Source organism: Rissa tridactyla, chromosome 2, assembly GCF_028500815.1.
Source record: "Rissa tridactyla isolate bRisTri1 chromosome 2, bRisTri1.patW.cur.20221130, whole genome shotgun sequence".
Classification (NCBI taxonomy): Eukaryota; Metazoa; Chordata; class Aves; order Charadriiformes; family Laridae; genus Rissa; species Rissa tridactyla.
Window position 1 is genome coordinate 122387014 of NC_071467.1, and position 27582 is coordinate 122414595.

General features: G+C 39.0%; 1 protein-coding gene across 2 annotated transcripts; it reads left to right on the plus strand.

Moving 5' to 3' along the window:
- The first annotated feature begins 3222 nt into the window (after positions 1-3222).
- Positions 3223-26934, plus strand: TCAIM (T cell activation inhibitor, mitochondrial). Of its 2 annotated transcripts, XM_054192596.1 has the most exons (12): positions 3300-3369; positions 5414-5489; positions 7968-8027; positions 8756-8891; positions 9434-9587; positions 10747-10993; positions 12255-12377; positions 15026-15123; positions 16804-16895; positions 19170-19402; positions 19939-20070; positions 23470-26934. In XM_054192596.1, the coding sequence occupies exons 3-12, from the start codon at positions 8014-8016 to the stop codon at positions 23693-23695; spliced, it is 1455 nt and encodes a 484-aa protein (XP_054048571.1). In that variant the 5' UTR covers positions 3300-3369; positions 5414-5489; positions 7968-8013; the 3' UTR covers positions 23696-26934. The 2 variants fall into 2 exon arrangements, with proteins under 2 accessions (XP_054048570.1, XP_054048571.1); XM_054192595.1 differs by lacking the exon at positions 7968-8027 and having other exon boundaries at positions 3223-3369; positions 23470-26922.
- The last annotated feature ends 648 nt before the right edge of the window (positions 26935-27582 follow it).

The window sequence follows — 27582 nt, forward strand, 5'->3', positions numbered from 1 at the left end:
ACAATGTTTTATAAAGAGCAATTGCGGGGGGGATCATTTTGGAGGAGTTGTTAAGATGTTAATAAACGTTTTTTATTCTTTATATGAAGTATCCAAAATATCTGTGAGTCAGTACTGTCATTAAATTATTTCATTCCGTTCAGATCCCTGCGATTAATGTTCTTAGTTATGCATGAGGATAGGCAAATGGCAAAGTAGACGTGGAGTCTCTCGTAACTACTACAAGAATCTAGAGTATGATACGCTGCAGGAGGAGGTTAAGAATGTGTGAAATCAGTCAGACTATGCAGTTTTTCACCAGGTCATAGAACATAATGTAGCAAATGCTCATGAATAAATTGGGCTGAAACTCCCAGCTGTGGACATGGCCAGCTTCCAGTTTTAACTACAGCCTCCAGTGGAGGCTACAGGGAGGCCAATGGGCTGTGCTCAATTCACTGAAGAATCCTAATGGACGTTGGTGAGAGTTTCATGTGAGGAGAAAGAGTAAAATTAAATGTCACTGGTGTAGTAATCAAACTTTCAATTACCAAAATCTTAATGCCATACTCCTCAGCTTAGTAAAATATGGCCACATTAAGAGCAATTACTAGTTTACATTTTTGTCCTTCCACATTCTCCAGATGCATTTTGCATCTTTGTGGGGTTTGGGTTGGTTTTTTTTGCAAATCCCAGATCTGCATTTGTCAGTCGGACCCCTTCCGCATAACTCTTTTCTAAAATGCCTAGTATGGTGAGCAGTATCAAAAATTAATGCTGACATCATTGGCCTCAGAGCTGCTGTACCATTGTGTGTGATGGGACTGGAGAAACTGATGCCACTTTTTGACCCCCTGCAGACCGAGGAGCAGAACAGAAATAAAGAAGCGAGGAGAAAACGGCTCAGTTGCCGCTTGTAGCAACTTTACTGCGATGCTTAAAATTCTCTGTCTGGTCGGGGACAAGAGGTAGTCAAAATACAAACTTCTTCAGATGTTAATTTTATCTGGCATAAAACAAGCTTTCCATTCTGAAATGTCTGTGCCGCGCTTGCTGAGCCAGTGGGATGTATCCTGGGAAGGGATAGGGAATGACGAGACCAGATAGAGCCACGATGCTACTCCCATAAAATATTGTGGTGATATTCAGAAGCAGTTAAGTGTTGAGATCTTTAGCTAAAAAGAAGGAATTAATTCCTGTGCTCAGGGGGACGGGTTCCACTGGCTCTGTTTGAAAATGGGTGCCCTACACAGTGGAGCTGGTATCTGGGAGTGTCACCTGCTGATTACCTCTCCCAATTTATTTTATGCCTCAGCAAGTTAAAGGAAATCCCGGGTGAAATGAACAGCACACTTTTCTGTTGAATCAATTAAATTTATTTTCCCATCTGCATAATTATGCAACCAATTTGCTTACATAACTGATGGCTTCTATCAGGAGGCAAAAAACATGCTGCACATTATGGAAATTATGCAAATCCCCCACAGGTTGTGAGAGTGTTAACTTGATTTAAAGCTTCACTGAACTACAGATAGTTCCTAAACCTTGTCAGTCCTCTTTTTAACCTTTTCTGCCTAGAAATACGATAGATGGTATGCAAATAACTCCAATCCCTAACAGTTAATCTCCCTTTGTTCTGAAACTTGTCAGCAGGAGACATCTTTGCTCTGAGGTTGCATGTCTCTGCATCAGCTGCTTCTTGACACCAACTACCTTGGATGAAAAACAGATGTATAAATATATGTATACATCGAACATTAGTAATTGCAGGAAAATAGCTTTTGCTTTTCCCCCAGAGACTGCAGAGCTCTCGGTGGGTTCTTTGCCCATTTGGCATTCGTGTTCTGCAGAACGAAGGAAACGTGAAGCACACACGAGTACCTGGATAACCCCTTCCCTCCTCTTTGCAAAGGAGCAGCCGTTCCTTGTGTCAGGGATTTCCCTTCTATGTCCCCAAGTAACATCTGTGGACACATTCTGAGAAGCAGAGGCCACTGGAACAGAGAGGGACTGCTTCCTTGCATCTGATGTTACAGGCCTTGGATTCACAATACCACAGAATCATAGAATTGTCTAGGTTGGGAGGGACCTTTAAGATCACTGAGTCCAACCATTAACCTAACACTGCCAAAGCCACCACTAAACCATGTCCCTGAGCACCACGTCTGCTTGTCTTTTGAATACCTCCAGGGATGGTGATTCCACCACTTCCCTGGGCACCCTGTTCCGATGTTTGATAACCCTGTGGAGAAATTTTTCCCAATATCCAACCTAAAGCTCCCCTGGCGCAACTTGAGGCCATTTCCTCTTGTCCTATCACTTGTTACTTTGGAAGAGACCGACCCCCACCTCTCTACAACCCCCTTTCAGGTAGTTGTAGAGAGCAATAACGTCTCCCTGAGCCTCCTTTTCTTCAGGCTAAACCACCCCAGCTCCCTCAGTGGCTCCTCATAAGCCTTGTTCTCCAGACCCCTCACCAGCTTCACTGGCCTTCTCTGGACACGCTCCAGCACCTCAATATCTTTCTTGTAGTGAGGGGCCCAAAACTGGACGCAGTACTTGAGGTGCAGCCTCACCAGTGCCAAGTACAGGGGGATGATCACTTCCCTAGTCCTGCTGGCCACACTAGTCCTGATACAAGCCAGGATGCTACTGGCCTTCATGGCTACCTGGGCACACTGCTGGCTCATATTCACCCAGCTGTCAACCAATGCCCCCAGGTCCTTTTCCACCAGGCAGCTTCCAGCAGCTTCCAGCCACTCCTCCCCAATCCTGTAGCGCTGCATGAGGTTGTTGTGACCCAAGTGCAGGACCTGGCACTTGGCCTTGTTGAGCCTCAAACCACTGGCCTGGGCCCATCGATCCAGCCAGTCCAGGTCCCTCTGCAGGGCCACCCTACTACCCTCCAGCGGGTCTGCAGCCAAGGGCAGCAGCAACACCTAACACATGACATCACTGGCTATTACGTTTCTGTTTCGCCTAATCCTCCTTTCCCCGACGCGTGGCGCTTTGCCGAAGCGCCGGCAGGGCCCCCACACCCTCCCCTCGGGAGCCATTTTCGCCCCCACCTCATCTGCAGCCCTCGCCTGCCCTCGCGGACGCCCCCCCGCGCGCCCGCGCCTGCGCCTGCGCCGGGGGGGGGGGGGGGGGGCGGGCGCGCGGCCGCCACGTGAGCGCCGGGGTCGGGGCGGGCCGCGTGGAGGAGGTGGGGCAGGGAGCGCAGGCGCGGGCTGGCGCCGCTCCCCCCCCCCGCCCCCCACGGCGGGAATCCCCCCTCGCGCGCAGTGCTGCCCTGCCCCGCCCCCTCCTGTCGCCTCCGGGGCCGTCGGCGGGGGTGGCTGCGCTGGGCGATGGGGGCCGAGCCCCGGCGGGCGCTGTCCGGCCGCGGCGGTAAGCGGGACCGGGACGGGGGCCTCGGGCTCCTCCGCGGGGAGGGGGACACCGGGGTGGGGTCGGCTCGGCTCGGCCGTCGCCAGCTGGAGGACGGCGCGACGGCACCGGGGGTGGGGGGGCTGCGCTGAAACCGGGCCGGGCTCTGCTGTGTCCGCCTGGCTCGGCCCCTCCGCTCGCGGAGCGGCCGTGAGCCTCCTGGGGAAGGCGGGGCGGCGGGTCCGTCGGTGCCGCCGCTCTCCGGTGGCTCGGCCCTGAGGCACCTGCCCGGGCGCCGCGGAGGGCCCGGGGCTGCGCCGTTATTCCTGGCTTTCTTAACGGGGGAGGGGAGCGGGGAAGGCCTGTGACACACATCCCTGACGGTTGTGCCGATGGAAAGGCCGACGTCGTTACCGTTAGTGAATTTTAAACTGAATTCCGTCAGGGTTCTGCGCTTTAAACGGTTCAGACTGCCGGCGGGTGGGTCGCCGGCGCTCGGCGTCTCCCGGGAGGTGCGTCCGTCCCCTTTCGCCAGCGTTTATTTTCCCTCTCGCCCTGTTTAACTTTCGTGTTTTCTTCATGGTGCCGTCAGGGGCAGGTAAACAGCCGGAACGGGTAATCCCGGCTGGAGCGGCCAGGCGTTAGCGCCCCAACGTCGTCTTTCCAAAGGATTCTTTGCCAAATGCGATATAATTAACGCTTTTGGTTTGCGCTGGCAAGCATCTCTCTCAGGTGGGGTGAGGGGGGAAACTTACTCAAAACCAGAAGATTTTTATAACTAAGCAGTTAGTAGAGCACTTAAAACAAGAAACAATGATGCTTTTGTCTGGTTATATAAAGTGTCACCACAGATTAGTGAGATTCTTGGTTTTTTCCATCCTCTGTCCAAATCCCTTGAAGCTAAAATTACAGAGACAGAAAACTTGTTTTATTAGCAGAGAACTTGCTGACATATTTTAGTTTACGATTAGGACCGTTGTTAGGGACACGCAAAATGAAATAATTATTGTCTTGCCCACCTAGTTGAACATCAGAAGACAGAATTTATAAAGATTTTGGGGGTATTTTAGTTCTGCGTATTTTTTGTCTCGCCCCATTCGCCTCTAGTGAAATATTTGGTAAACGATTTATACTCTTAGTTAAGTATTAGTAAGATGAACTTCTAAAACTTCAGGTGTTTTGCAGAATAATCATAAGAACTGTCACGCTGTGTTGGAACAAGGATGGTATTTCTCTTGTAACTGCTCATCCCAGGTGCTTTAAAATGGCATGTTTAGTGGGAATATGTTACTTTGAAAAGTGCAAAGAAAAGTATGGGTTTTTTATTTAATAAAAAAAAGTGCATGAAAACACATGAGAAACCATTGCCAGTAGGGAGCTTCTCTCGTAATGCCTAATCATTAAGTATGTGTTTGCGCTCTGACACACTAAGTGGTTGATCTCCTGTTGGAAAACTCTCAATTACAGTTGCATAGTACAGAAGTTGCTGGTTAAAATTGCTGATTCATTTTTATGAATGCCAGCAAATTTTTGATAAAAGATTTACAGGCATTGTTGTATGACAGTGTCTTTCCCTTTGGTTTTACATTGTCCCTCCATAAAATAGTTGGCATGTAAATTTTAAAGTATTATCATTTGTTTGAAAGTTTTGGACTTAGCAGAGTAAAAATTTATGCAGAATTCCATAAGCTGTTATGTGTTGGTGCTTAAAAAAAGGCTTTATTTTTTGTTTCTATACTTCAAGACAAAAACTGAGCATCAGGAAGGGCGGGAAGCATTTTCAATAAATAACTTTTTAGGGTTTTTTTCTGAACTGGAGCATCTTTAAATATTTGGCTTCAAGTCAAAATCTGGCAACAACTCAGTATTTGTAAGACATGCTGTTAGTAGAGGAAACTGAAAACATTCTTACGAAAAGCTTTAGATTTTATGTGTGATTTCTCAATTTTATATTACTTTATATTGTGACGTTAAAAGTTATCGCCTAGCGTTTAGAGAATGCACTGATAAGTAACAGGGGGAAATACTCATGTCCGTTACTAAACAGGATTATTTTTTTTTTAAGTGAGCTCGTGGATGGCTAAAAGTTGGCTTGACCACTGAGTTGCTGAAATGTTTTGCTGCTTTAGAGCCGTGAGAAGGTATGGCGTGTTGCTGACCTAATTTACCTTTGCCATATGTTTAAGTGTTTGCTTATGATTTGCATATATGTAGAACTGGTTTTGTATTTTGTTTAATGCTTATTTCTTTGGCTTTCTCATCTTTACAGCTTGAAGCTTTCATCAGAGCATCCACAGTTGAAAATCCCCCAAAGCCATATGCCTATCCTCAAGTGAGACATTAAAAAGGCTCTCAATAAAACAAGGGCTTTAAAATAGCTCAATTATAAGAAAGTGGTAGTCTAAATCTGAATATGATATCCAATATATCACTGCATTATTGAGTTATTAAAGCTCAGTGTTTCAAAATGAGTGAACATATCTGTAATAATAAGCTTAATTTAACAAAACCTTTCAGTACCAGTGCTATAAACCAAAAAGTTAAACTTCAGAGACATGCAAAGAAAAAGTAAAAAGAAAGCTGAAGGGAATTATTTAATCAATAAATTAAATCAGTCCTAGAGTAAGATTGCATAATGTGTTCTTGTAGAGATTGTGTTTCATATCTTTCTTGAAGTGGAGACGGCTGTCCTCAAAGTTGTTATGACCTTGGTTTTAACAGGAAGCCTTTCTCTGCTCTTCAAATCTGAATGAAGCTCTTGGAACAATCCTTGCTCCTTGTGAGCGAAGCCATAATCATCTCTCTTGCATTTTTTCCTCTCTAAATTCATTTTAATTCATTTATTTTGTCACTTCACTTGGAGGATGCCTCAGAGTTCTGTCTTTCACCTTCAGTGAATGAATTCTTCCTTCTGTCACGCAGACTAATTTTGGCCCTTGAGCGTTTCTCTTTTAAGCAAGTTCAAAATAGACTTTTGGCTTTGGCTGGAATCCTGAGCCTTCCTACTAGCATGACAGTGTTGTTTAGATACAAAACAAGGGAAGTAAAGTTAACCATACTTTGCCATTTTTCTGGTAGAATACCAGATGGAAGTTTATGCTTAATAAACCTGGAAGTATGATTAATAGTTTCCAGGTATGTTGGAACTTTTTTTCCTAACTACTGGAAGCGGCATGCCACGTAGCTCGAGAGTGGATGTGGCAAATAGTGTATGAATAAGGTGAAGAGAGAACTGAGCTCCTTACTTCCTCCTAGCAGCTGGGTCTAGGAGAATGTGGGTTTCTTGCATGGCTCTCAGTCAAAACTGCTATCAGATAGGTAGCTGGTTAATTTACTTTTTTTTCCTTTGTTAGAAAGAATGTTTTTCCTTTTTACCATTTTGTGTCCGCTTGCTACCAAAAAAAAAAACATTTCTGCAGTTTTTTTTTCTCAGCAAGACAATTATTTGGGTGTTTCTGGATCCAGAATGGTAAAGCATATGACCAAGTGGACTTTTATCTAGTGTGCTTGGCTTCCTTTCTTGCCAGGTCAGGTAAAGGGTTTTTTTCCTGCATCGCTGAGCAACTCTGGCATGTTCTTGCCATTGAGAGCTTTTGCTCTCCATAAAAGCATGATATTGCTGTGGTAGTTCACCATCTCTTGCTCTTTTGAGTAGGATCCTGGGCTATAGTGATGACTAGTCTTAGAGTTTTTCTGAGATGCAGCCAGCAAGGAGGTAGGAGTGTTTGCCAGTAATTCATTTTATCTTTTTATCTAAATCTTCCATTTAATCTGCTCACATAAAAGTTGATTTTAGTCATAATGGTTTGAAATTTCAGCAGTCATCTTACATTACAGGTTTTTCCATTCCACTTTCCTACGAAAATTTCTCCTGTTTTTAGCAAGCTGACTTTTAAGATCCACTAATTAAATATTTGCCCACCTCTTAGGCAGAAAATAGTAGCTTTAACTGCTTTTACCTAATTGAAGAGCTGGAAAGGCTGACAGAAAAAAGGTAAAGTAAGGGTCATTGCATCTGCTTGACAACTCAACTGTTGTCATTTACTCTACCATTTGACAAAGTGAAAAATACTGCTTATTGTCTAAGCGGGAGTGTGGAGATTTTTTTTTTTTTTTAATTAATGAAAGCAGTCAGAAAATAGTCTCATATGTTTCTGTGTCCAGGACAATTATTTGGTCTAGGATGCTGAACAAATAGCTCTTTGTAAAACAGTCTTGCTTACTATTAATAATAAAGTTACTAGTTTTATGTGAATTGGAAGCAGCTTTTCCTCCAATCTGCCATATATAGTCCTGTTTAGGGCTTGCAGTTTGAACGTTACTGTGAGGAGTGAAACAGCATTGTATTGCTTAACAGAGCAGAATCCCCTACCCTTCTGAGTTGCAAACAAAAATGAGCATTAATCACACAGAAAATGGTTGGTCTGTTGAATTTGTTAGCCTGTGAAATCAGCTGAAGGAGAAATCTATTGTTAAATATTTACCAATTCACATTTTTTTGCTGCTTTTATATATACTGTCTCTTGGTAATTAGTCTGTGAACTTGAATATCAACTTTGAGCTGTGGCAAGAGCTTTTGGTGGTCTTTAATTCAGAACTTGTTTTTCCTTCCATTTCAGTCTTCTGTTACACAAGTGCGCTCGGTGCAGAACTGTTGTCTGATTTATGCATGATTGGAGGTATTCAATCTCTTGTACTTTCTGAACTTCCTAGAACTTTTTCAACTTTTCCTTCTGTTCTTAGCTGAGACAATCTTCTTTTCCCACCACTGAAATTTCTTTTAGTCCTTGTTTTCTTCTATTTCAGTGAAGATCAAAGGACAACAAAGTACAACCTTTTTACTTGATGTCTTGTATAAAAGAATATGTTTGGGAAAGTAGATTATTTTTAATGGACAAGTATGTGGACCTCAGAAAATAATGCAGAACAACTTCTGATTGAATTGTGATTGTTATTCCCGGGTAAAATTTAATATTCTTTTGGCACTGCTTGAAAAATACTGGGTTTTGCTTTTTAACTTGGAGGTTCAAAAGTATGTAAGGATTGGCTTTTAAGAGCAGCTTCAGCAATAGCTGCAAAAAATACCACTAAAGCCAGTCTTCATCATTCGAACTGTTTGACTGGGGAACTTCTATTTGAGCCTGCTTTGAGAAAGTAGAGGGAAAAGTTATTGTACTTACTTACATGTCTTTAATCAGCTGTTGGCATCCACCATCTCTCAAACCTGTTGGATTTGTTCTGTGAGTCCCAACAGGAAGAATTCAGAACTCAGACTTCTAATACCAGTTTTAAATGATTATACTGGAAACTGTGAATGTTTAGTCCATTCTATCACATTTAATGTAATTTATATCAGTTTGTCACTTGATTGGTTGCATAGTACATAAACATTTTATTACTTTACTAGGTTATGTCTTGAGAAGGTATTGGTACAATGCATTCTTCAGTCAAGAACTTTGTCAGGAGCTGATGCCATCAATGCTCTCAGACCTTTCTATTTTGCTGTGCATCCAGATTTCTTTGGCCAGCATCCCAAAGAGAGGGTAAGAATCTTTTAGTATGTTTTCTTTGTAAATGTGTCATATATCAAGGATGGAAACTTTCTAGTTTTCCTGCTGTCAGGGAAACAAAAGTAGTATTAGAATTGAATATGGTTGTTACCAGAGAACAGAAAGATGGACTTTATTTTTAATGAGGATAGATCCCTTAAACACCCATTATTTATTAGTCATATTTTCTGTTTAATTGTTATAAAGACAATACTGAATTCTTCAGTCTGATTTATAATACATGTTACTTGCACAGCATTTCAAAGTGATAAAGCATTGCATTTGAATCAATAGGTTCCTTTAAGCTTGAAAGCCTTAAAAGTGGTGTTTTGGAATGTACAAGTATGTACCTCATACACTTTATTCATGCCAGGTAATTATTCATTTATGCTGAGAATATGAACTGTATCATACTTGTTGAGAGCAGCTGGCAGTTTGTAGAAACTAATTCTGCATGTAAGATTAAAAACATTTAGATGAAAAGTGGCCAAATTCTTTATCTGTAATACTGGGGTTTTTCTTTTTTTTTTAAACAGGAAGTAAATGAAAACTCTCTGAAGAGATTAAATGGCTACTTGGAGAATCTACAGAAACCAGGATTTCGCTCCTTTAAGCCAACCCAGCTTACTTTTTATGTAAGAGAAAGAGAACCAAACTCTTCTAATGTTCAAGAATCCTTCAGTGCTTCAGGTGCTTTTATATCGTGCAGAATGTATCTTCCTGTATCTAAATTCTTTCAGACCATTACTTAGTCTTGTGCAGTTGTAATGACTTTTCAACTGAATAAAATCTTGTCAAACCATGAAAATATGTATTAGATCAGACAACTGGGTCCATCTCAAGTAATTGAACATCTTAAGCTGCAAAAAGCATTGAAAGAATAAGAAATTACAAAGTTGAGGTCAAGTTACAGTATGAGGAAGTAAAAAAACATAGGTTGTCGTTGTTGTGTTTAACTGGAACAGCTGGGTCCTTGTTTTCATTGCAGATTATGTGTAGTACACAGTGACAGGGTGCTTGTAGGATCAGTAGGAACTTACTCTGTAATCAGAAGTTTTACATATCCAAAGCTTCAACTTAGCACGTCATCTCTCAGCTTTGAAACTACAGAAAATATTGCCGAGTTTGGAATATTGGTTTTGATTAATTTTATTCTACATATTTGTTTCTGATGTACCAATGTGCCTTATCTAACAGATGGGTTTTGTGTTCTGTATCCTGCTAGTCAAAACACTTGAGAAAATTTTGAGGGACCCTAGTCTAGAAAACAAAATCATGCTGTGTTTCAGGAAAATAGTGGAGTTAAGTCCAGTCTCCTTAAAATAACAGTTAAACTGGCAGCTGTGTTCTGCTCTTGAGTCTAATACTTGCTTTCCAAGGGGACGGTTAGGCCCAATAGCTAAGTGATGGGACTTAATTTTAGCCAGTATGCAAGTGTAATATTTTATTCTGAAGCTTCTGTTCATAGCCTGTGGAGAGCTGTAGTAGTACTGTGCTTCTACAGTAAATGGTATCCAGAGCGATGATCAGTAATAATGTGAATTGTATAGAGCTGTTGGACAATATTGTGACTGCTAAAGCAAAAGCATCCTTTTTTGGGTTATGCTGCATCTGTAGCTAGGCTTCCAATTTATCCAATGATTCAGATAGTTAAAACAGCTCTATTTATATTTTTGGACACACAACAGTTTTAAGGTTAAACTGCACATGAATTTTGCATTGAGTATTGAAATAATAACATTTTCTAACTATGTATGCCTTGTTTGGGCTCTTGTAAGAGAGAAGTGTGAATGTATTTAAAATATTTCTAGTTAAATAATACTAATTTTGTGGGACTTGTATTTTATAGGGTTTCGAGCAGTCAGTTTTACATTACATACTAGGGATCTCCTGAGCACAGTATTAGATATTCTCAACTCCTGCAGTTTATCTACGGAGCATATTCAAAGTTTGAATGTGAACTCTCAGCCCCACAAGGAAGCAAAAAGCACGCTGAACAGACCTATCAAATGGGATAAGACTTATTATTCATTTACTGGATTCAAGGATCCTGAGGAGGAACTAGAACAAGCCCAGAGAGTGGAAACAACTTTAATGTACGTAAGGCTTTTATTTAACTGATATTTTGTAACCTAAATTGGTCTTACTCTAATGCTGAGGTTTTTAAAGGAATCAGTAAACATTCTGAACAATACAAAACTTTAATGTCCAACATGTAATTCTGTCAAACTTCTTATAATTAAAGAGAGTTCAGATGAGCTCCTGGGTTAACTGTAATGCCAGCTAAGCCAAGGCATTCTTGTCTCTGTGCCCAGCATTCATGTTTGGTCAATCTAGTTTTGGTTAATCTAGGTTTTCAGTTTTGTGGAATATTGGTGGCGATTCAGAAGGAGACAGTTTCCGCTTGCTCCAAATAGCTCCTTACCTCTTACAGGACTTCTGTAACACAAAACTATAAGGCTATTAACTTGATTGTTAATATTTCATTACCACATTCTGTTGGGGGTCAGGGAGATAATACATGAAAACTAAGGTTAGAAGGTTTTAATTTGCCAGATATCTTAGTGTTGTGCTTCTGATTAGTTGTTCAGCATACTGACCTTAATACTTAAATGGAACTAATTAAAAATACTGAACTTGCATTAAATGCAGCGTGTTGTATTTTAGGAGTTGGTTGTTTATAAATTCTGTATGTGCTCATTTTGGGGAAGGGTGAAAAATACTGCCTTGAAAAACATTTTGTAACACTAAGATTTAGGTGCCATTTGAAATAAATGCAGAACTGCAGTGGTAGTATCTTCAGAGCAAAGAATACCCCTCATCCTGCCTAGCACCTCACAAATAAAAATATTACAATATATGCTACTGTAGAATACCTAACTCGGATTCAACATACTACAGAATATTTTTACTGATTTTTACACATTTACGGGAAGCGCCACAAACAGTTACATATTAACAGTCTGGTTTTAATACTTAGCCATTTGGCACTAGGCCTCTCTTTTTGCTTCTGAGTTTGAATTTTTTTCACTTAGAATACAGTATGAGAATGCAAGTATTTGTTTGTAAAAATAAGAGCATGAAAAGAAGTTTATGCTAGGAACAAAGGCTAAGTCTCTTATAGTAGCTTTTTCCTAGAAATAGAATGATGTATTTATTGAAAGTTTTAGATGTACTTCATGAGTCATGTTTGCCCGGTTGTGATTATTGACAAAAGAACTGTAAAACCTTGACCTGTTTAATCTGTGTTCATCCCAGCTCTGTAAGAGTTATCTATCTTGACCCTTTAGTACCACCTCCCTTATTTGATGGTCTGTTATGATCTACTGTTGGGTATTTTTCCTCCTCTTCTTTCAGATCCTGGCTAGATGGTAATGAAGCAAGTGCAGTAAAAAAGCTGAAAAAGAGTTTGCCACTTAGAAAAGAACTAGAACGTTTAAAATTTGAACTCTCTCATCAACTCCAGCTGTCAGATATCAGGTAATAAATTAAATCAGTTGGACTTGCGTTAAGACAGTCATAAGTGTTGGGTAATACTGTCGATGAGCCTTAAAGGCTTATTCCAAAAGACCTATATTTCATATATGTAAAAGCATTATTGCACTGAATAAGATTTTTCCAGAAGAATTCTCCTGGGACAAAAGCTTCCTGTTACAATCTGATCAAAAAGACCTAGTATTTGTAACTAAAAGCATAGACTCCAGTTGAGGCAAACACTTAAGCACTTGAAATAGGACCTGTGTGTATGCATTAGTTCGAGTGTTTTGCTGGATAAAATTTCTCTTCCTGAATTCAAGTGAATGTCTACAAATCTGACTAGATTGGCAGTGAAATGCAACTTTGCGCATGGTACATACTGACATCCTGTGAAGTCTTAAGAAAAAATGTTATTCTTTCTAGCGTCTTGTTCCCCACACTCCAGAGGAGGAGGATATTTGTTTGCTCAAAAGGCCTGAGTACGGTTGGTGACCTTGATGCATCAGGATATTTTTCAGAAAATAATGTGTGATCTTTTTTTAAATTTTGCCCCTTTAAATGAGGATGTTCTCAAGCGGGATATTCAGAATGGGAAAATGGCAGTGAGGGTATTCAATAATGGAAAAATAAACTTGAGGGAATTATTTCAAGGGCTAGTCTGTTAAATTATTAAGGTTAAAAATCCTTTTAACCACGAATGAAAGATCTGGAGCTTCTGATACCATGCTTTTGTTCCTTTCCCCCTGTGAAAGATCCTAGCTTCCTTTAAGCTGAACCCAGTTTTTGTGAACACAATTTCTAATCCTCTGCAACTGTGCTGTGGTGGGTTTTTTATTTAAGTTACTGAAACAGTCTTCAGTATTAAATCCGTTGGTTCGGTTTTATTCATGGCTTATATTTAATTTTCTTATAGTTTGCACTTTTAAAATACACAAAAACTATTGTGCTCTTTGAGGAGTTACTAACCTTCCAAGAGTTGTATTACCATAATTCAGAAAAGAATGTGAGTGTCAGGAATCTGACAGTCTCAATAGGAAACTACTACTAGTGATCGTGCTGCCTAACGCTAGTGTTCAGAGATCAGCAAAATAACGGGATTGTTGGCTTTATTCCATGTATGTTTCAGACAGCTGAAGAGAAGGTAGGATCTATAAGCCACCTTTTTACATTCCTGCCTGGTGGCACTAAAAGCAAAGTGGTATTGCTAGGTACCAGTAAATAGTTATTAGAATTACTTGCGTTATAATAGATCAAATTGCCTCAGAAGTGCTGTGGCATGGTCCCATTATCAGCATCCCAGAGTGGCTTTTTGCTAGTTAGATTTCCCTAAATGAGATGATGTGTGTTGACCCCAGCCAGCAGCTAAGCACCCACACAGCTGCTCACTCTTATACACCCAGCGGAATGGGAGGAAGAGAATAATAAAAGGAAAAGCAAGAAGGCTCGTGGATTAAGGTAGAAGTTTAATAGGTGAAGTGAAGCCAAGCTGTGAATTCAAGCAGAGCAAAAGGAGGAATGCAGTCACTACTCTCTGTTAGCAGGCAGATGTTTAGCTGCTTCTGGAAAGGGGGACCTCAGCATGTGTAATGGTTGCTTGGGAAGACAAATGCCATAACCATGAAGGTCCCACTGTTCGTCATCCTTTCCCTGATCATTTATTCTGAGCATGATGTTGTGTGGTCTGGAATATCCCTTTGGTCAATTGGAGTCACCTGTCCTGGCTGTGTCCCACCCCAGCCTGCTTGCTGATGGGGGCAGAGTGGGGCGGGGGGAAAGAGAAAACCTGGATGTTGTGCCAGCACTGCACAACAGCCAAGAGACTGGTGTGTTATCAACACTGGTTTACTAAAGAATCCAAAACACAGGGGCGCTATGGAGAAAATTAACTCCATCCCAGACAGGCCAGTACAATAAGGGAATGGAAATTTCAGCCAGAAGTTTGTGAAAGAATGTAATTTTTCAATACACTGGGACAACTTTGCAATTTAAATGCTTTTTGAAATTTGATTAATAGTTTGTCTGATCTGTCTGTGACAAAAGAGATGTCAAAACTATGTATATTAAAGTCACCAACATAATACCTGGCTCCTGTATGGTTTAATATATATTTATATATATACATATATAAAAATTATTCCACTGTAAAATATGATTATGTATATATAGCAACTTACAATGGGAATCATAGCAATGTTTTGGACTATGAAAGGGGGGAAAAAAAGAAAGAGGCAATGTCTTTATATATAGCATTTGCTCCTCTGGACAAACATCAGGTAGTGTACAAACAGAAACTGTGCCACATGACTGAACCAAATAATGGGTTGTCTGTTGCTATTTACTTGCTAATTCCCTTCTTATTGGGGGAAAGATTTGCAAGTTCTATTCTGTCTACCAGGTTTGATATTAATTTTTCCTATATCTGGCTTTATTCCATTTTATTATTTATTACTTTTTATTTATTTATATCTGACTTCATCTGGGTTTTTTCCTTTTTTTGGCACTCACTTTAACACAGATTGCGAAATTTTATTTAGGCATTTATGTGTTAAAATAGCATATGACACGGACAGCTTTTCAGTAGGTCTTTGCTTTTGTTACTGATGAAGAAGTGTTATTTTGTTTTAGTTGTTGAATTGGGTTTTTTTATTTAGGTGGCAGAGAAGCTGGGGTATTGCTCACCGCTGTAGCCAACTACACAGTCTAGGTCGCTTAGTCCAGCAGAGACCTGAAGTATTAAAGCATGTTAAAGGTATTTCTGTTGCTTGTTTCATATATCCTAATATAGTATTGATTCAAAGATGAGCATGAGTCTTCTGTGACAAGGGAGCTCTAGTGCTTCTCAAGAATGCTTTTGATAACTGCAAAAAAAACCTGACGGGCTTACTGAAAAGCTGATGAGAACTTACATTTTAAGCTACTGAGTATTTTTTAAAGTGACCTTTCCTTACAGTGTATTTGCTACACTCAGCTTCTATTTTACTTCTTGATAAATGCAAACTGAGTGAGTTGAAGGCACTAGACTTAGTACTAACAATGAATGTAAAAAATCCAGACTAAATCTCTGAAAGGGGCAAAGGTAGCAATCAATTGTTACCCATGGTAAATACAAGACAAAAATGCTAGTAGCTCTCTAAAGAGCCCATATAAGGAGGGTTTAGTAGAATACCTTTAAAATCATATTGTCTTCTCTTATCATGCATTTTCTATAAAATACCTATATTGAAGTCTGTATCTTGTCAGGAAGAACTGTAACATTCTGTAAACCTGACCTACCATTCTTCTCATACAGCTGTTTGACCTGTGGCAGTAGCTATTTCCTCTGATTGTAACTCCACATTTTATGCCTGTCTGCAGATACTCAGTTTTGAGTTGCTTTCATTTGAGGGTTCACCTAATCCTTTGTCAAAAGACAGAGTGGGTAGGACAATAAGTAGTAGTTTTAAATTGTATCAGGTTTCAAATTAGTTTCTTTACCTAAGCATGCTGAGGATTTAAAGTACTAGAGAAGTCTGTTTTGTGAACCTGCTGTAGTCTCCATCTTTGAAGATCTTTAATAATATACTGGACAAATACCTGTCAGTAATTATACGGGTACAGTTGATCTTGCCTTGGGGTACAAGGATGGACTAGATGCCTTAAAGTCAGTGTTGCTCTTTCTTAAGGATTTTGGAAAACTGATTCTGAGAGCAGGAGCATCTATTTAAGCCTTGTCTTATAGATTAATAGATGTCACTGATGACTTATGTGTAAGCTTATTTTGATAAATAATTGTGCTTTTACCCTAAAGAATTCTTGAAAATCTTTGTACTTCACTTTAAATAAAAAAAAACAAACCCACACTGAGACTCTAAACTGATTTATCCTCTCAAAAAAATGAGCCTAGTATAATCCTTTTGTGTTGTCTCTGTTCTTTCTTTAAAAAAAAAAAAAGCAAACAAACAAAACCCCCCACACCTAATGCGAAGGTGTTTCTCATGGCTTGCATATTGCAGAGAGTTCTGAGAGAGTAGTGTTGAATGGCTGTGCTAATAGTTCTTTGACCAACCTTTACCTTCTTGATCCATACGTAGAGCATATATTTCCAATTGCATACATTATTTGTACAAATTCTTTGAATGTGCTGTCTGCTGAGATTTTCTCTTATTTAAAAAGTAATCTTTGTAAGAAAAGAATCCAGTTAACTAAAAATATATTAAGTTTAAACAGGGAGAAGGCGAATGCTAACTCAAGTTTGTATGAAAAAAATTCTTGAACTAGAGTTGTCAAGAATCACTCTCATATTTTGAGAATAACAAAAGTACCTACCCATGTGTGTTTGTGCTGCAGAAATGTGTTGCTTGTGACATGTTAGTGGCACATTTAAGCCTTAAATAGTTGTGGGAATAACTGCAATAACTCAAATTAGTAAAGAGCTTTGTTCAATCTTTAGGACGCACAGTGGTATTTACAGACCGTTCAGGTATGAGTGCAGCAGGCCACATAATGCTGGGGACCATGGATGTTCACCATCACTGGACCAAAGTAAGAAGATTTCAAAGTAAACGATAATGCCTCTTGTTATGACATCCTTTTTTCAACTATAACCAAAATATTAATGGGTGCAGATAACTGATGAGTAATTTAAAGCAAACACAAAGCTACTATGTATAACATAACTGTGTGCATCGCATTCTAAATTTAATCCTGTGATATACTGTTACTAACAACAATCTTTGTCAGATCTTTACTGCTGCTTTCACTAACAAATCAGTCCTACCCCTGAGCAGCTATAAAGAAAACTAATTTATTATGCAATGGTCTAGTCTGTGCAATGAGAACTGGGACAATATTTCATTATCCATCATGAGCTCATTCCCATGAAGAATTTAGGAGTTTTATTCAGTTGGTTTTTTTGTAAAAATGAGACTTAAAGGGAGTTGTGAAGTGATCGTTTCAGTCAATGGCTGCTAACCAACCCTGTCACTCCACTTTGTTCTTTTAGGCAGGTAATGTGGATGTTGCAGAAATTTCTTTAGTGGCTATGCGAATTCTGCTGCTTGCAGAAAGTTCAGAGCTGGCAAGCTTTCTAACATCGTAAGTGATAAAGTATTTATGCAAAGCCACAAATAAAATACATGGTCATATCAGCATGTCACTCAAGGAAATTTTCTTCAGTCTCAGTTGCTGAAATATTATTCATAGTTCTATCAAAAAATATTTCTTCGTAAAGGAGATAATTGGTGGAATTTCATAGTTGGGAATTTTCACCCAGCTAGACTATCAGAATATTCTATTTCTGTATTCCAATCAATTAATAATATGAAAATTTAGCACTCAGTCCGAAGCTTTCTTTGGTAGTTGTTTGAATTTTTGCCAGTATCTGTTTCACTGGGAGAAAACAAACTATGGTTTGTTAATGTGAATGATTTACAAAGAACTTAAACTGAGAAACTAAAATTTAATGCAAAACTTCCTACTCTGAGATTTGCAAGTGTTGGTAGTTGTTGGAGTAAAAGTGTTCTTCTGATTAATACTAAAAAACACTTCCTTCCTTGAAAAGAGAAATGCTTCCTCTTTTGGACTTTTGCTGAGGGTTTTTCTGAAGGAGTCATCTATCCGCGCAAAGTATTGTACAGATGGGACAACATGTAGAGTTGGCTGTGGTTATAGTATTTGCTTTGAAAGACAGAGGAGAGGTATGTGTTTGAATCTGAAATCAAGGGCTTTTTATTTTAAAATGCACTGAAGATCATGTTAAGTGATACACAGAAAAGTCAGTGAAAATCTTTGTGAGGTTGGTTAGTTGCTTGGTTTTTAGAGACCAGATTTTTTTTTTGTCCAATTCTAACTCATTTTAGAAAGCAGTCCTAAGTGCTCGTACTTCTATTACTAATTATTAGAAAAAGGAAGCCATAGTGTCCAAGTCAATCTGTAGAATGCTTGGTCAGAGGCACAGTATTTAGAGGATCTTTGCAGTTTTTCTCAGTAACAAATGGAGATGTCGAAGCAATGGATTTTATTGTGCCAAAAGCTGCTCTGATTCTACTACTGCCTTGGATTTCTGAAGAGATTATTCTGAAATCACTTGACTTGTTCCAGCAGCATTATTTTTTCTGTGGAGAAATATGTTCTAGTAATAACTGGGTAGATGGTAAGTAGTGACTATTACTACAGACTTTCCTTTTTCACTTATTGCCCTGTTCCAGCCTTCTCCCTGTCACACTTTCTGTGTCTCAGCTTCCAAGTCTGATCGCTTCTTAACTTCTTCTGGTATAGGTTTTGTAAGTTAGAAGTCTGGTACCGTCCTCCTTTCTCCTCTCCCTTCAGACTCAAGACGAGCTAAGTTATCACCAAACCCTTGGAAAGAAATAGTTCCAGCAACGGAGACACTTTTATTTTTTGAGAATTGGTATAAATTAGGCTGGCAAAACCACTTTTGATTGTATGTGGAATACCACTATAACTGTGGTGATAAACATTTTATTTAAGCCTCAGATCATTATATTTTTGGATCTGGGACTATTAATTTCTGTGTATAGAGAGATAAAGGACATCCATCAATCTTGTTATGACCTTTTGGTGCCTTTATAGTATAAATACTGAAAATATGTAAGAGCGTATTCCATTATATCTTGCCCAAAAATATATATACTTGATATTTCTGATTTTTTTTTATTCTTTGGTTATTTTTTCCCCTTGGGTTTCATGTTTGCATTGTTAAGTGTCTCTTCTTTTATAGTTTCTTGCTATTTCTTTAATTTCTTAAAATTAAGTTATATGCTTTGTAACATAGGAAATGTTTGTGTGTGTGCACAGATTTTTGAGAGACTGCCAAATTATTATAAACTTCAAAAAAGGCTGCTGTTCTTGGAAGATCGCATAAGCCAGCTTCTGGGAGGCATACAAGTAATATATATTGAAGAACTGCAACCCCTGTTGACTCTAGAAGAGTACTATGAGACCCTGGACAATTTCTATAATAAATTATGTGACAGTAGACTACCTTTTCATCCTCGCAGTCTGCGAGGCTTGCAAATGATTCTGGAAAGGTAGGTGTTTGTAGGAAAAGTTTCTTCCTTTTAGATCTTTTTCTCTCTTTTTTTTTTTGTTACTGTGATTATTGTTCTCACTAAGAAGAAAACTGGTATAATCAAAGTCACTAATATGTCCACATCTGTTTCTGAAGGTTTTAAGTGCCTTTTTATGGGGTAAGAAGAGTCATATTGAAGAAAATCTGCATGTTTCATTCAAGTTAAAATAAAAGTTCTGTCTTTATCTTACAATGTGGTGTGGGGTTAAATCAAACGTTTTATGCTGTCAGGTCAACGCTCAGCTGTGTATGATGGTGCTGCTGTTTATATTTTTTGAGTATTGTCAACAGAGTTGCTTTTGAAATGTAATTTTTAAAAAGCTTTGTGTGATGCTTCTGTGTTCTCATGAACCAAACTTGATTAATTTTTTATCAGTTACTCTGATTTTGTTTAATTGATACTCTTTTTATCTTCATTCTGAAAGTAATTCATATAAATACTTGCATAATAACAATAATGATACCTTGTTTTTTATTTCCATCATGTTTCATTAGTGACAGATACGCACCAAGCTTACATGAATTTGGACACTTTACGATCCCAACAGTCTGCGATCCAGCAACCCTTCAATGGTTTATTTTTGCCAAAGCACAGGAAGCAAGAGAGAATCTGAAAAGAAAGGAAGAGTAAGTGTTTGTGTGACTAAATACATTTATCTCATCAAAATCTTTGCATGTCATATATTTTATTTGGAGGAGGAGGAGAACTTTGGAAAATGTATTCATGATTTTTTTGGTGGAAAAAACTTCCATTTATGAAGTAGAATTTTACCTATCAGCTTTACTAAGTTAAAAATTTCATTGTTCGGTGAACATAAACAGTTGTACTTTATGCAGAAATAAAAGATATTTGCTTACAAGACAAAATTATGTAATTTTTTTTTTTTTACAATTACTTCCCCAAAGAAGAGGTGTGTTTTTGTTAAGGAAGAGACCTTTTCATTCAATAAGAAAAGCAACAAACTTCTATTAATATTACTAACATTATGACAGGAAAACAGTGAAATCTAAACTAAAAATAACTGGGACCGACTAGAGAATTACTCTTTCTGTTTTTTTGTCAGTTAGGTGAGGAAAAGATTAGTTAGCACCTAACAGGGGGAAGAAAAAAAATTGGGTTAGAATGATGAGAGAAATACCTCCTTGGTATTTTCACAGGTGTGAGTGAGGTGGGAGAGATGACAATAGTGAGTCATAGTACCATACTATTAGTCAATATTAGACAATATTAAGTCTGTGACTTGTAATATCCATCAGAACTGTCAATTTTGTCCTTGCCACCCTGTATGTAGTACGTGTCTTTGAGGATTAAGAGCATAAAGTAAAGATACTGGTTTTATTTTGAATAAAGTACTGTGATAGGTAACTGGGTGTTACTGTCCTTTTAGATGTTGTTACTACAAGTCTGTTTTTCTGCTTTGGAAAGCTTTTAATGATTTGTTGAAATATCACATTGTTGTGAGTGTATGCAGGGTGTATAGATCCAGATCTTTTTTTGTGAAGATTATTTTAGGCATGAGTCTTACTGAAGGCTTTATGGTTCTAGCTCTCTTAAGATCTGATTACTTGGGAGAATGTATTTTGGAGGTGGACTTCTGTAAAACGTGGAGGTTTGGAATTTTTCCATAACCCTAGTCCAGCTTTGAAGTTAAGTTACTTTTATCATACAATAACCGCTGAATAGCCCTCTATGTAGCTGTCCATATGTGACAGCTGGGAAAGTATTGTCTGTAGAGGTTGGGAGGGATGTTGTAGCAAATGCGTGCATTTGGTGAGCGATTTACCCAGATGCAAAAAGCCTCACTACCCCACATGATGAAGACACTAATCCAGAAAAATGTCGTCTTTAGACTAGCAGTGAAAGAATTGTGGGACTCCCCTCAGAGTATAAGCAGCTGTGTTGTAATAATGTAAGAGCCAAGCTAAATATCTCAGCTTTTCTGTTGTGTGTTGGATGATTGCTGGTTTGTATAAAATAGTAAACAGCAGCTATACTTGGTCATATTGAAGCTCTGTCCCTATCATCTGTTAGTTTACGGAAAGACTGTATGAATGGGGCAAAAAATGTGGTGAGTTTTTTTACAGTACACCTTCCCAGTTTCTGACTGACTGCACTTGAGAAAATACTTGAAGCTGGAAATAATTCTCTCATGTTAAGAGGGTTCAATAGATCTTCTTTTTTCCCTCTTAATTGTCTAATTTCAAGCCAATTTGCACTTTATGGCTCCAGAATATCCTGTGGCAGCAAATTGCACAGTTGAATTACATATAGTATGTGTATATGAAGGAGGGAAGAGGCATTCTTTGATTTATAGACCCACAGCCTGATGATTTAATTTGGCATTCTCTTGTTCTTGTGCTGTAGGAAATACAAAACAGTTATTCTGTATTTATCGCCTCTACTTATTTTTTTTGTGGATATGTCATATTTCCCCTTGTCTTTTTATTGAAGTTGAAAACTTCTACTTAATGCTTCCTTGAACAGAACCCATTCTGTACTTCCGATTTTCTGTAGCCTTAGATAAAGGAAAATATTTTGAAAAATACTGGATTTACTTTGCCCAAGCAGATGAATGTTTTACATACAGTAAATAGCATAGCGTAGCTGGAATTCTGTATGATCTGATGCACCAGAGAGTTCAAACACTGCTGCTCTAGAAAATGCTTTTATCTGTGTGGATAATGTCAGTCTTCTAGTAATGCAGGATTTAGTATGAATCTAGTTCTTCCCTTGCCTTTGTAAAGTAGCAGTTTTGTATTGTGGTAGAGGTGTGAACCTCCTTGTGGAAGTGACTAAAAATAAACCTGGAGTTCTGACTATGTGCAGCTATCTTTATATCTTTCAAGGGAGCCTGAGACTTCACAGAACAGGAAAGATTGGTGCTTGGGTATCAGAGATGGTGCGCAGGAGGGTGGTGCGGATACAGTCGGTAGAGAGGGTAGAAGATATGCTCCAGGGTAACTCACTGGCTCAGTTCAGCCCTGAGTGCGAAAGCTGGGCTCTTGTGGAGCCATCCGAGTGCCTCAGCAGAGCATAGTGCCATGCCAAGTACATGGAGATCCCAAACTGAGCTCTGGAGAGTGGTGTTGAGCCCCTTCAGTAGTGATTTTATGTGAGTCAAATAGTATCAGTAGCTGTGTCCGTGCTTAGCTTGGGCAGATTCACATCCCAGTGGCTCTGCAAACGGTGCTGCTGCTTTGTAGCTGCTCTCACAAAGTCCGGTTGGAGTTGTGGAGCATTCTTAGATCAAGGTCTGTGTCATGGGGCAGCGACAGTCCTGTTTCTATAACCAAGCTGGCTCTGGAAGAAATATATAGCAATGTTAATGTGGCACAGTGCCTGAGCTAGTAAGTCTTGCCTGAACCTGAACTGTCTGTATCAGATGAGCCACAGTTCCAGTGACTCTTAATTAATTCTGCATGTTAACTTTATTTCTGAGTAGCTTGAGTTTTCCATTTGGTGTCTTACCATTCTTTGGGGTGAATGGAAAAAGTCATCTGCGCGCTATGAATTCAATATTCTATATACTTCCTGCAATTAGTAAGTTATTAACACATTTCATATGCATCAGGTGGCCGTACCTGTCATCTGTTGTTTTTGATGACATGCAGAGTACTGGTTGTAGTTAAGAAGACAGAGTAGTTACTAACATGATTTTATTCTTAAGGCTTACACTTTTAAGGTTAAAGTACTTCCATCCCTTACATTAAAAATGGAGCTTCGTAGGACTTTTATTTTGGTTTTTTTTCCCCATTACCTGGTGAGCAAAAAAATGTCATGGTGCAGGCTTTCAAATGCGATTCTGTAGGCGTACTGTTGACCATGGTCATGGAAGCATGTTCAGTCTAACCTCTGAGTTAGACACGGGTACCAGCCTGCACAAAAATCTCAGCTGTACCATAGCTGTACATGAAGTGACACCTTTGTTTACATACATATAACCTACAAATATACTTATTTCAAGGGTTTCTTTAAGACATTAAGTTCTAATTTTTTTTCCACTGTGTGTTGTCTTCGTTTGCTAGGATGATGATTACAGAAAAAGAGCTAATCGATACTTCCACTGAAAAATTTTCTTTGGATCGGCTGTATAAGGAACCCAGTGTTTCCAGCGCACAGATGATAGATTGTTGTAAGCGACTGCTAGAAGAATCATTGCCATACCTACAAGGCATGCACCTTTGCATTTCGCATTTCTACTCTGTGCTGCAGGATGGAGACCTGTGTATACCTTGGAACTGGAAAAACTGAGGACATAACTGATAATCAGATGAATTGTTTATTTTCTGTAAGAGGCTATAAATATGAATGTTTTTAAGAGTAAATTATTTAAATCTGTATTTTGATATCAGTATTCAACCCGCAAGTTTTCTTCTAACTGCTGCTCAAAAAGGATTGGAGTCCTAGAAAATTTGCACAATGCGCAGTATTGCCGGTTCTGGGAAAGACACCTGTACATTCTCCATACTACTGTAGGAGTCCCAGTGTATGGTAGCAGTTGTGAACCTGCATTTTTGTAGTGAGTTATGAAAATAAATTAAATTACAAGTCTGCAAAAATGTGCATGTGTATTTTTAATATACATGAAATATTGCCAGATAGATCTTCTTAAATAGCATACTACTATGCTATTTAAGTTACATGTTATCTTAAGGGATTCACTGAATGCAGAAGTCGAGTATGTAAGTTATCTGGTGGCAATATTCGTATTTCATACTGCTACCTGTTACTGAATTATAAAAAAAAAAAAAAAGTAAAGGGAGAAAACATCAGAGTACTTCTACTTTGCAGAAGAAAGCGGTACATTAACTTGCACTCAACAGTAGTTTCATATGCTGGTCCAGTATTGTTGCCTTAGAATTTCAAAATATGCCAGTCGTACTGTCTGCATTTACTTTAAAGGAGATGTCATTCTCTCTTTGTTTTCCAGCACTTGCTCCATAAATACAGACAATCCTCTTTACTTACGCTATAACAGATTGCAAATCCTGTTCACAACACTTAAAACCTGAGTAGTTTTCATGTGACATCTAAGGAAAGGAAGCGTTGATTTGTGTGGGATTGTCTGCAGGAGTAAGTACTTCTCAGCAAAAGCAAAGAGTTTGCAGGAAGGCAAACACATGGATCTTTACTGGTACTTTATTCTTTTAGAAAAAACGAAATAAAGTGTGAATCTATGTCAACACTTTTTCATTTTAATACATGCCAAGATGCCTTTTGTATTTGGGTTACTACTTAGCAAAATATCCTTTGAGAAGAACGAACTGCTTCATGTTTCTGGATTCAAATTCACCTATAACAACTGGCAAAAAAAAAATGGTCAAGTGCTTACTTGCCTTGTATTTATATTTGTATTGAGCAGGGAAATTGTTGTGGTTCTGTGTTTTCCTTTGTTAAAAGGCTGGGTGTCAAGTTGTTTATTATGTTGACAAAACTTAAAACAAAACCCCCTGCTGTGGTCTCAAACATGTCTGTTTTAAAACATTGAGACAGAAGCTGTGACTTTCTCAGGCCTTTAATTCAGCTGAATTACTAGCAATTCCTGTATAAGTTCTGCACATCAGTTGATAGTTTCTTCTAAGTAGTTAACTTCCATCGCATGTGACTTCCCCTCACTCCATCTAGCATTGACCATATTGTCCGTGTCCCAGCTGTGCTAAGCATGTGAGCCAGTCCCGCGATATTCCCTGTAACAGCTCTTTGAAAGTAAGGTGTCTTCAGGAATAGGAAGTGTGTAGTAATTTCTTTTCTCTTGCTTGAATGGAATGACCCCTTACAGGTCTTCAGGCAAGAAGCAGCTGTCCGGTTTGACTGCAGAGGGGATGAAGAGTCTGAGGGAAGGTGAGTAGGCTCCATCAAGAGCCTGATGTAACTGCAAGGACGGCCACTAATGTCACAGAAAGCAGTGACTAGACCTAGGGGCCTTCTCTTTGCGGCATAGAGAAGACTGGAACTGGCTGAAGGAGAACTAAGCTGTGAAGAACCTTTATGAAATAGAGCGTGGGATGTTTCCACAAGTAAAAAGGGGCAGTGGGGACCCTGACCTGGAATGGGGGTGGGAGTAGGGAAGGGCAGGCAAGAGGGAACGGGACTGAGTTTAGATGTGGGAGCAGTGGAAATAGTTGCTGTTAGGCACTTCCAGTCTGGGATGGATCTGAAGCGTCTCACTGTTCCTTCTAATGGGGAGGTGGCCAAAATCCTCCGGAAACGTGTCAGCCCTCAAAGGGTGGCGTGGTGCCTGTTCTTGTGACAGTTACCTCCAGGCTGGGGTCTTGGTGCAATAAATCACATTTCCAGGCCTGCTGCTCTCCCGCCAGAAAGGTGATCAGCTCAGGTGCCATGTGGGGAGGTCCTTCCCTTCTCTGTTAAGTTTTGGGGTTTGTTTTCCTGAGTTCTGAAGGAAATGCGCGTCAAAATCTCAAACTGCTCAAAAGTTGAGCAATATAAAAACAAAGCATATAGTTCAGTAATTTAGCAAAGTAAAGTCTGGGTCTTAATAGAGTTGTTTTGCAGTTTACTTTCTGTAAATTGGTTTTACTGCAGAATGGTTGAGTTGACTTTACAAAAATACTGGCCTCCCAACATTTTTTAGCATATTTAGTGGAAAAATTAAATGGATAAACTTAACGTGCATGTTATAGGTATTTATTTTGACTAGTTTGACTTATTTTGAACAGTCCTGAAAGTAACAAGAGAATTGTCCATTTAGATAGCTGTGGATGGGTTAAATCTGTCAGAATTATATTTTGTTTTCCAACATTTTAATGAGGTAAGGGGAAAAAAAAATTCAGAACTCTGAAAGCCTTCTGAAAGCCTTTTACCACAGTGGAAGGGTGGAAATGGAGAAGAATTTTTAAATTTTGTCTGTTTTTAAACTGGGCAGCACACCTAAAATTCTGCTCAAGAGACTCTGTGCTATCAGCTCATTGTGGGGATAGATTTAAATTAATATTGACATCTAGCGTAGTTTTATTCAGTACAGAATTCCTGCTTGCTCTGTCGCCAAGAACCAAAAACATACTCAGTATGAAGTTCGAAAAAGTGTTCTCTTTAAAAATAAATCCTAATATTAAATTAGGTGGAGTGGGTGTCTTGCTGTTTTAATCATTAGTATGTGGCTTAGGTTTGAGTTCAAAAATTTGCAATAAACATTTGAAAGATAAGTAAAAATCTTCTACCAGTGATCAAAGCCTTGAAACGCGTGCCGGTCATCCGTCGTGAGTCAATAAACCGTGATGCCGAGATCGTGTCATTCAACCCCTGAGCATGGTTTAGTATTTTAGTGCAGCTGCCAGAAGGAAATCCAATGCTAGATTTGATGCTAGAATAAAAGAGATGGGGACTTAAGACAAAATTTATCGCCGTAAGGAGTTGTTTTGATGCTCTTTAATACTGCAGCCTCAAGATGCGTGCGTTGGCAAACAGCGATTTCCGTTTTGTCAGGTGTCGGCATGATGTTTTACAGTATCCATTCTGTATGAATTCCGGTGCCACGGGCTCCTGCCTGTGTTTTAACAGCTCGAGATGTGAGTTTTTTTCTTAGAGCTGTATATGAAAATTGTATGAAATTGTGTGAAATAACGCCCGTTTTCTCGCTGTACTTCTGGCTGTTAAGTGCTGTGATACGCTCTCAGGGAGGAATAGGCTTGCATTCATGTTTTGTAAGGCGTTCAAAATGTTCATAATGAAACTTAGAACAACTTAAAAAGGAACAAAATCTTCTACAAGGTTAGAGCTGATGTATCAAAGCATATCAAAACTTCATCAGAACATTTATTGGAGAACATAAATATAATCTAGTTTGTGTACATCATGGCTTTAAAAAAAAAGACTTTTTGAGGAAACAGTGAAATTTTAAAGCTCATTAAGTTAAATTTGTCATTCTGAGAATATAGCATTTGTCTGAACAGGGTTATCTCTGTGATTCCTTGGGCATACGCATGTACTGTATGTGCATAGTACATGTATCCAAAAATGAGACTTCCCTAATATTTCTTTATAATCTTAACAGCATATGGATTTGTAACAGAGCAGGTCATTTTCTTTAAAAAAAAAAAAAAAACCCAAAAACAAAAACCAAAAAAGTTATACAGCTGAGAAAGAAAACATAGCTGTAAATACAGTAAAAATGTTATTTT

Bases quoted from the DNA above. Each gene is read 5' to 3' on its own strand.
- TCAIM (XM_054192595.1), top strand. From the start codon at position 5,461: ATGTTTTGCTGCTTTAGAGCCGTGAGAAG. The intron at 10,994-12,254 runs GTACGTAAGGCT...CTCTTCTTTCAG, and splicing joins AGAGTGGAAACAACTTTAAT to ATCCTGGCTAGATGGTAATG. The intron at 12,378-15,025 runs GTAATAAATTAA...TTTTTTATTTAG, and splicing joins CTCCAGCTGTCAGATATCAG to GTGGCAGAGAAGCTGGGGTA.